The 10,176-nt window shown below is 37.0% G+C and overlaps 1 protein-coding gene across 5 annotated transcripts; it reads left to right on the forward strand.

The window, feature by feature from the left end:
- The first annotated feature begins 345 nt into the window (after window positions 1-345).
- On the forward strand, window positions 346-10,129 carry Mgat2 (alpha-1,6-mannosyl-glycoprotein 2-beta-N-acetylglucosaminyltransferase). 5 transcript variants are annotated; one of them, XM_018018686.2, is made up of 11 exons: window positions 346-915; window positions 4,535-4,614; window positions 4,701-4,829; window positions 4,891-5,022; window positions 5,373-5,572; window positions 5,637-5,878; window positions 5,938-6,083; window positions 6,145-6,305; window positions 7,125-7,538; window positions 8,352-8,566; window positions 8,631-10,129. In XM_018018686.2, exons 2-11 carry the CDS (start codon window positions 4,599-4,601, stop codon window positions 8,851-8,853), a joined length of 1,878 nt encoding a protein of 625 aa, XP_017874175.2. In that variant the 5' UTR covers window positions 346-915; window positions 4,535-4,598; the 3' UTR covers window positions 8,854-10,129. The 5 variants fall into 5 exon arrangements, with proteins under 5 accessions (XP_017874175.2, XP_089332512.1, XP_089332513.1 ...); XM_089476386.1 differs by having other exon boundaries at window positions 7,257-7,538; XM_089476387.1 differs by lacking the exon at window positions 7,125-7,538 and adding an exon at window positions 7,906-7,968.
- Window positions 10,130-10,176: the final 47 nt, after the last annotated feature.

The following is a 10,176-nucleotide window of genomic DNA, read 5'->3' on the forward strand; positions in this document are numbered from 1 at the left end:
CTGTTTGAAAATGTTCACACTCTTCAATGTCCACATCTGATTAAGATTAATTACAAATTAAATTAATAAGCTTGAATCAATTTGAAAATAATTTCAAAGCATCTAAATAATGTTTGAACCGACAAAGCTCTACGAATTGAGCGCACTCTGCACCAGTTCGAAGAAAATTAATATTTATTTCCTACATATATACTATGATTTTTAATACACATTTATATTCAAAATGTCCTTAATATATTTAATATTTTTATTAATAACCATATACACATAATCATCGTTTACATTCAGGTGAGATGGTCACCCTATTAGCGTTGCTAAGTGTTGAGGAGCGCACACACAGCACAGCTGTTTGTTTCGCTTTGATTTTTAGTCGTCGTGAGAGCGCAACGAAAGATACATTTGCGTGCGGCGGACGGATAAGCAAAAGTGAGTTTTGTTGCTGCATGCAAAAAAAAAAAAAAAAGAAAGCAAAAGTGAATACATAATTTACATAAAACGAATGTGCTCTAATCCAATGCGTAACAGCTAATAAAATGTAGCTTCATCCGTGTAGATTTCAAAGATGTGCTGGTGCGGGTCAGCATAAGTGTGAGTGTGTGTGTCAACATCTGTAGATGTAGTGTGTGTGTGCGTAAAAATTGCACGAATCTCAGCCGTAAGGCGCGCATCAACAAGAGCAATAAAACCTATTTAAGTAATTAATCAATTGAGCGACTTTTGCAAAAATGTCCCGATTTGCAACAGCAACAACGAAACGACAGCAACAATTCAAATGCAGCAGCCGTTACGCTGCGAATTGACTTGGACTTGGACTTGGAAAGCCAACTGAAAAATCGATCAACGTTCAACGATGCCGCCAACAGCCAAGGCGAAGCCACAAACGAAAACATTGCGCACTTGCCAATTCAGCCAAAGGTAAGATGAAATTCCAAAATAACAAACAAATATTCTCAATCAATTAGCACACGTCTATTCAAGTCAAAGCAACAACAACAACAACTGCATGCCTTTTCGGTGCTATGACTGTCGCTTAGATTTCGTAACAGTCAAACAGTAAATAAATACAGTACAAGCATACCTGTTTCACCTGTATATGAAAAGCTGCTACAGTTTCCCCAGCTGCCAACTACCCCACCGCCCGTCCTCTCCCTTTGTCTGTTTGTCTCTGTCTCGCTTTTGACCGCAGTGTCCGTTTGTGTTGAGTACAATTGCACTTAAATACCCTGTAGTCGTATGTACAATGTATGCTAGTTTAGTCGTAGAATTATGATTTGGACTAATAAGAACATTTTGTTTTGCCCTACAGCCCCTTTTTGTAGGCTATAAATTTATTATTGTTATTAGTCGTCAGTAGATTGCCAATTTGAGGGGTATCTTAAAGTTACATACTTAAAGGCAAATGTGAGTTGCTTATTAAAATACAGAGTAATGACCAGGTGTAAAGTTTTCGCTATACGTTTTCTCAAACCTCAATCGATGTCTAAAGATTAAATTACCATCAAATATATATATACATAAATATTATTTGTGAAAACTAGATATATATGCAAGGTATATGGTAGTACGATACCCTTGTTAGTATAGATTAAGTATGTTTATCTCTATTCACTAAAGAAAAAAACCAAAATGTAGGGTATATATCAATCGCATGTTCAATTGATATTTTGTTTCGAGTTGGAAGTCAAATTCTCATACATATAAATATTTCTATTGTGAAATACAGGGTATCAGGAAGTCTGATACTTAACTGATATCAATCAATGTTTCAATCCCTAAAATATATCTAAAGTAGATACTTACGTAGATTACAGGGTATATCTATGGCACTCCCCTAACTGTCTCAATCGATATCCAAAGTTCACACACAAAGTCAAACGTAAGACCTATTTCCACTTTAGCCTGAGCTCCAGTTCAAGCGTCATCAAGCAACGCCCCTCGGTAGAACAAAAAAAAATATAAATACAAAATTGTTTTGCCTTATTGTTGTTTTTCTTTTTTTTACTATTTATGGAAATTCGATTGATTTCATTAACCAAAAATAAATTTAATGCTCGTCACTGTGACGGGAAGAATAAAAACAAAAAGTAGAAATGTTGCCATGGCATTTGGGGGGCGTGTCCAAAGGGGGCGTTAAGAGAACGAGCTACAATCAATTACGGTTTTTATTGTTTGGCAAATGACATTTAATGAGCTGGACTTAATGTTCTCTAAATAGAGCTACAGATGGAGGGCTACAGATATGGCCAATGGGGTGCGACATTTGGAGGCGAGAAATTTGGATAAGGGTATTACGAACTAAGCAGATATAGCAACTCTCTAGGTATATAGCCGAAAAACAATGCAGCGAGATCATCAGCTATATATCATTCAGAATAGAGATTATATTAAGTATAAAGCTATACTTCTAGATTGTATAACTGACTAGTAATGAGCCCCACTCCTAATTATAGTGGATATATCGTCCTCTTTCCCATTCATTCTTCCCATTCATAAGATGTGTGTGGTCTATATAAAAATTAAACAACACTATATAGCAAGCGTCACTAATCGATACAGAACTGCATTTGCTACAGATATCAAATTAAAGCCCTGAAAAGTAGCAAACTTAATGCAGTTCTTTATGCTCTATCGCTCCATCTCAAATTGTATATATGCACGCCTATTGAGAGCGTTTCTGATTGGAAAAGAAACTGAAGCTCCTATAGGCTTAGAGCTTGGTTCATTTTGGTTTTGATTTTCTTCGATAGTTGACCAAGAGGCTATTACATAGTTCATTCCAGGTAATCTCTTCATTATTTTTCAATGCTCGATATAAAATAAATCTTTCAAGCTATTAGAAGAAAATTTCTTGAAGAATTTCGCTTCATCTTCAGATTCTTATAGATAATGCTAAGCCTATATATATGTAAATTATATTACATCTATCAATGACATCTATAAATCGAAATCAGTTTCATTTCCCACTTTATAAAATTTCTAGAATACATCTTGAAATTGTCTGCATCAACAGTCCCTTTCGCATCTGTTTGACATCGCTAAGAGATCTTAATATATATATATATTATTTATACATATATATACGTTTCTTTTTGTCACGCGAGACAGTCGCCAAAAATTTGCTTCTATTTTTATGGCAATTGACGCGAGGCCGCACGATCGCCCACATTACAAGCCAGCCAGTGGTTCGGGTGGTTCGGGTGATTCGGGTGGGTCGGCTAAATCTAGATGCCTAATGACAACTTGGGCAGCGACCACGTATCGCTAGGAGGCCACTGCGACGTCGATCTTCTCTTTCTCTTTCTCTCTCTCTTTTCTCATCAACACGAACATATCGTCAGCTCAAGTTGGTCGAGGATTGAACAAGTGCCTCTCACTCTCCGTCTCCCTCTCTCTCTCTCTCTTACTCTTTCTGTTTCTACTAACTGCCTATATAGCCCCCGACTAGGCTTTGTGTGCATATTCGTATTTTACGACTGCAGTTTTTTATTTTAATTATTGAGTCGACGCACAGAATGCAGCTAAAGGTCGTAATATGCATTCCTGAACTTTTATATAAAAGCGTTGCGTAGTAGAGATTTCTGCAGTACTATATGTACATATCTATTGCCTGCTATAATTCGTAGTTTATACCATCACAATAGTCTTGGCACATTCTTTCCAAAAGTCCATTGAAGCTTTACGTTTGACTAAAACTTATGTAAATCAAGTTTCTAGTTGGATAGACACATGGCTTTCATTATGCCAAATTTCCATATTTATAACAGTCTGACGCCAAATAGTCTAATGAGAGCTTCTTTCAAACTCAACTGACTTGAGTTCGTCATGAGTTTCTTTTATAAATATTCCGGGTTCTATTTGGTTTCAAAATTTAAAATTTCAGTTCTTGTTGTAATCCATATTAATTGCCCATAACAAGCTAAAAATTTAAAGCCGCTAATTTTGTAGGACGTAAACTCTATATTTCTCAAAAGTGAAGCATAAATTTGCTTTCCCATGAAATGTGTGAAATTTGCAGAGGGAAAATGAAATGTTTTAGCAGATCCCGATCAGAACTCTCGTACTTCTAAAATCTAGTAACAGTTCCAAAAGTTGTTTAATTTAAAAGAAGTTAAGAAAGGTAAATATTAAGCAAAACTAATCTCCCTTCAATCTGTCTTGTACCTTTAGCAAAAACAAATCTATACTATAATTTTCTTTCAAGTGAAAATTAAGTGACGAAAATCGAAACTTAAGATTATTTCAGCAGAGCTTAAACAACGTTGCAATGCATTAAGTTAATCTGTAGAAGAGATACTGGATACTGCATACTATACAAATATAATATAATATATTTTACTATACCATATTATACAACAGTTTACATATTTATTTAGACATATGCGCCGTAAAGAATAATCAAAAATATTACAATTGTGCTTCAAATTTGATTTGGGCTTCTTTCTTAGCTTTCCACTCAAGCGACGCTTCACTGTACACGAAACTCTCGCATACATGCGTATTAATGTTAACCTCTCAATCTATGTCTGTTTTCCAGATGGCGCTATAAAAGGGCCAGCCCAGTAGGCATTTGCTAGCCATTCAGGCGCTGAGTAAGGAATATGTCAAAAATGAGAGGTAATTCCCTATGAGCCGAGCGATCACTCTCTTTGTACCTTCGATATATTTATTAACTCTCTCGGTCTCTTTCGGTCTGGTTGTAGGTCGTGTACTGATACCCCTGCCCAATACGGGGGCGATGGGGCGCAAACGCAACAATTTCTACATGCGCAGCATCTTCATCTTGGCCCTCTGCATCTTCGGTCTGCTGCAGTACCACAATTTTAACTACCGTGAGTAGCGTTAGTAATTGCATTTGCAACTGACTCACAATTGATTTCTCTCGCGGCACAGTGGACAGCCGCGATGCGATGCTCAGCGAATCGATTACCAATGACTCCGTGGATGCCATAATGTCAATGGTTCCTGCCACGCTCCACAAGTATCTGACTCCACATACGCGCAATCATAGCATCTCGGCTGCAGGTGAGTAACTGATTGATTGATTGACTGATTGAAGAGGGGTAAAACAGTTGAGTGATTGCTTGAATAGAAATGGATAGCAGTAAAATGAAGTGAAGTGAATGATTGATGCATTGACTGACTAGCCAATTGATTGATTTACTGATGACTGACTACCTGGTAGACTGATTGACTGGTTGATTGATGGGTCTGTAGTACTCTCGTTTGGTTTACGACTTGATTGATAATAAACCACATATGAATAGTCGACTGAGTGATTGATTGACTGATTGATTAGGCATACTAGGACAAACATCTCAATCATTCATATAAATTTCATATACTTTTCACGTTTCACTTGATTCTTCGGACAGGTCTCCAGCTGAATAGCAGCGGGTCTTCGTTGGGCGGCTCGGGCAGTGGAGCGGCGACAACCATCAGCTTTGAGGTCTATCGGCCGCCGAACAACACGGAGATCAAGCGTCAGATAGTGAGATACAACGAAATGCAGCTGGTGCTCAATGAGGAGACGTTCGGGCCGCTGCAAAACGATTCTGTGATAATTGTCGTGCAGGTGCGTGGTTGATCGATGGCGAGTGATCGACAGTGAGTAATCAGTGCAACCTTTTGCATTCCAGGTGCACACGCGCATCAATTACCTGCGCCATCTGATTGTGAGCCTGGCGCAGGCGCGCGACATCTCGAAATCTTTGCTGATCTTCTCGCACGACTTCTACGACGACGACATCAACGACCTGGTGCAGCAAATCGATTTCTGCAAGGTGCTGCAGATCTTCTATCCGTACTCCATACAGACGCATCCGCGCGAGTTTCCTGGCGTCGATCCCAACGACTGCCCCAGGAACATCAAGAAGGAGCAGTGAGTGCCGAGTGCAAACTCTAAATGAATTCCATCCGTAATGCCTATTGCCTTTCCAGAGCTCTGATGAGCAACTGCAACAATGCTCTATATCCCGATCTCTATGGCCATTACCGTGAGGCCAAGTTCACGCAGACGAAGCACCACTGGTGGTGGAAGGCGAATCGAGTCTTCAACGAGCTGGAAGTGACTCGCTTTCACACCGGTTAGCCATGGCCAAAACAACAACTAAATGGTGTACTCATTGAATTTTGTTTTGGGCTTAGGTCTCGTTTTGTTCCTGGAGGAGGATCACTATGTGGCCGAGGACTTTCTCTACTTGCTGGCCATGATGCAGCAGCGCACCAAAGACTTGTGCCCGCAGTGCAATATCCTTTCGCTGGGCACCTACCTAAAGACATTCAACTATTATACGTACCACAGCAAGGTGAGAGCCGAGCCAGTGCATCATAATGCCTCACATCTCTCTGTGCTTCTTTGTCTTGGCTACGAAATTGTCGTTAGTCGCTTAGTCGCTCAGCAACCACCTTCACGAAAACAACAACAACAGAATCTAAAGCTGCTTCCATATGAAACATTCCAATTTCTTTTATTTACGTTCTGTTTCTTAACAAAAGAGCGAAATGCCAACAAAAACCAAAAGCAAATACCCACGCTTATGCCAATATAATTGTTATTAACCCAATACAAACTGTTTAAACATATAATGTACACATCATGTCAAGCAATAGATAAACATTTAAATTGGTTACAGTGAAAGCTCGGTTGAGCGAACACAGCAGTAGAAATGTTAAAAGCATTTTGTATATCTATGTCCTAGTAGTTAGTTAGCTATTCGACTAACATAGGCACTTAAACCTGTTCGTTTGTAGAGCTTTCACTGTACTTCACACATACACATACACACACACACACACACATAGAGTGACGATGAATATAATAGCAGTAGTTTGACTAAAGTGCGATATAATTTATGGATCTATTATTTAGTAAAATAATTTGAATAACTAAACTACTTCTACTATATTTTTCGCATATATACATACACACGTACATAGCTGTATACATACATAAGTACATCTCTCAATGTAACTCATTTTACTCGAAATATGTATGTTGTACATATGTATGTTAACTTCAGTCTATAACGCTTTCTTACACACACACATTTACACCCTGCATATGCAATTCATAATCGTATCTAAATATCATCTTATCTCTCTGCGTTCTTCTCTACTTGATGCAGACTAACAAAAAATCGTATGCTTCCTCGCTGATCTCGTCAAACAGTCTATTAGGATCAAATAGGAACAATTACAATAACCACAATAACAATAACAATAATAATAATAATAATAATAATAATAGAAATTCACAGCAATTAACTGCGTCCTCATCAGCGCTATCATCCAGCACTTCATTAAAGAACGCCAAGGTCTATGTGGGCGACACCTCAGACGTTGATAACAATAACAATAGCAATAATAATAAGAATAAGAATAATAAAATAATGAACAATAAAAAAACTAGCCACATGAACACTGTCACCGCCACATCAAACACCAATAATAATAATAATAACAATGATAATAGCAATAAGAATGGTGCACAAACTTGGAATTATCATGTACTGCCGTCATTGTATTCCGTCTATCAGAAGGTAGCACCATCTTTCATAACAAAAACGATTAATATACAAATATATTTACTTAATTTAGTATTCAATGCGAATTCAGCACCTTCCATCATTGCTTATACTAGTTAATAGAGAGCACAATTTGTTTAAGTTTTGGTTTTTCTATTGGCATGTTAGTCAGCTAAATACCCTACGTAATGCATGTTTCTGTTACTACATAATTTTGTTTATACTTAACGTCATTGTGGTTTCTCTTTATGTTATTATTCTGTGTGTGCTTGGCTCTCTCTTTGTCTCTCTCAATCTACCTGTGTGTGTCTACGTCTATTGTGGCATGCCGTTAAATTCTACAAACAAACACATACAAACATATACACCCACACGTACTCAGTTGCGCGCCCGCGTACGCGTCGCCAAGCTCGATAGGCGCAGCATCGTCCAAGACTATCGAAAGGTAGTAAACGTTAAATATATCGTTAATCGTTTATGCAAAATATATGCAAATTGCAAATTACTCAATAATAAGAAAAACAGTTATTAGAGATGGCCTCATGCACCTTGCATTCATCGCAAGCATTAAAAGTCTGGCTGTGCTGATCCCCATGCACTGTGTATTGGGCCTATTAGAAGGAAAATATATTGTGTTAAGCTGTCAAACCAAAAAATGTATATTTGTATATTGTACACAATTGCTTTATATATTTGCTATGTATGTATGTATATACACATTTGCATGTCCACAAAATCTTACTTGCTTCACTGTTCGCTGTGAGTTGAGTTGAATTCTCGTGACAGCCACTAATGCCCGTTTCAATTTCACATGTTCCCTCTCCCCAGGTGGAGTCCATGCCCTGGATCAGCAGCAAGCATAACATGGGCTTCGCCTTCAATCGTACCACTTGGACGAGCATTAGACGCTGCGCTCGGCACTTCTGCAGCTACGATGACTACAACTGGGATTGGTCGCTGCAGCATGTGTCCCAGCAGTGCCTGCAGAGGAAGCTGCACGCAATGATTGTCAAGGGGCCTCGAGTCTTTCACATTGGCGAGTGGTATGTATAAAGAGAGAGTGAGAGAGAGAATGAACTACTAAAAACTATAAATTATTCATGACAGCGGCGTGCATCACAAGAACAAGAACTGCGAGTCCAATCAGGTGATTTCTAAGGTGCAACATGTGCTGCGCATAGCACGCAACTCCCATCAGCTCTTCCCGCGCTCGCTGATGATGACGGTGCCCAGTTTGATCAAGAAATCGAAGCTTCGCAAAGGCAACGGCGGCTGGGGCGATTTGCGCGATCACGATCTCTGCCTCAACATGACGTTGCCAACGAGATAAATCTACAAATCACCAAAAAGAAAAGAAAAAAAAATATATATACAAAAACAAACAAAGATTCTAATCATAGAAAATTAGCTTAGTTACTAGCTTATAGTTTCGTAGTAAATCATTTTAAGTAGCGCTAACTCTTTTACTATATATGAACAAGAAATCTCAGTTGAAAGATCAAAGAACTTTAAGAACTACTCGAAATCGCAATCAACGCAATTCGCATCAATTCGAAATTTTTATACACATACAGAAAAATTCAGTGCAGCACAACTCATATTTATATATATTGATATGATATATGTATATGTTCAAACAAAAACCTATTGAATTTTTAAATTGTGCCGTTTTTTTACAGATTAGGTATTTACTAGTCGAGCTCGCCCGACTAGATTACTCTTTACTTCTCTTTTATTTAGGGTCCGTCCAAAATTGAATAGAAGTCTACTCCCTTAAAACAATATCATTTCGCGTTTCCTATATATTATATATATAACATGCATGAGATCCTAATAAATATGTATACTCTATATATATACACATATATGTAACCCCCCAAATGTGCCGAAGTCAAATTTTGAGATGAACAAAATTAAAGAAACCATAATGCATTAGCTAGTCATATACGTACACAATATATTCTGAATAATGTGCAGAAATCTATAAATGATATATATACAAATTTAAATACCGATTTTTTAGATACTAATACAAAGCATGTAAATAGTTCCAACTTTGTTGTATAGTTTTTACTTTTTACATAAGTTCTCTTAATACATAAATAAAATAATAATCGATAAGTATTAAATTTTTGTGCATAATTTGTTAATTTTATTGTTAGTCAAAAAGGCGCTTTTATCTCTAGAATTTATAATATAATAAACCAAACGCTAATTAAATGCAAGTACATTATTTTACAATATGTACATTCTTTTCATTTGCTTAAAATATTTATGTTATAATAGAAATAAAACATTCATAATACAAGAGAAATAAAATTTTTCAATTAAAAAATAAAATGAAATTATTAAAAAGAATCGCGCATATTATTCCCTAATAAAGATTTGTTAATGGCTTAATTTCTTATCATAATGATCACGATACTCACTATAAAAATGCTAGAAATTTGAGAGCATTAGAAAACTCCAGAGGTTTTGAATTTTAGCGCGCACCCAAACATATGTCATTCACATTACAGTGTTGAACAACGTCACGTATTGACTTACAAGTCATTTCGTTTGCAAAATTAAAAGACAAATTTAATAAAAATAATTTTAAAAATGTTTTAATTTTATTTTTATTTATTTGTTGTCGTGTAACATAGTCAGAAAT

The sequence above is a fragment of the Drosophila arizonae genome, chromosome 2, assembly GCF_054131065.1.
Source record: "Drosophila arizonae isolate 15081-1271.41 chromosome 2, UAZ_ARI_1.0, whole genome shotgun sequence".
Taxonomy (NCBI): domain Eukaryota; kingdom Metazoa; phylum Arthropoda; class Insecta; order Diptera; family Drosophilidae; genus Drosophila; species Drosophila arizonae.

Bases quoted from the DNA above. Each gene is read 5' to 3' on its own strand.
- Mgat2 (XM_018018686.2), top strand. The intron at 5,879-5,937 runs GTGAGTGCCGAG...TTGCCTTTCCAG, and splicing joins AGGAACATCAAGAAGGAGCA to AGCTCTGATGAGCAACTGCA. The intron at 7,539-8,351 runs GTAGCACCATCT...CCCTCTCCCCAG, and splicing joins TGTATTCCGTCTATCAGAAG to GTGGAGTCCATGCCCTGGAT.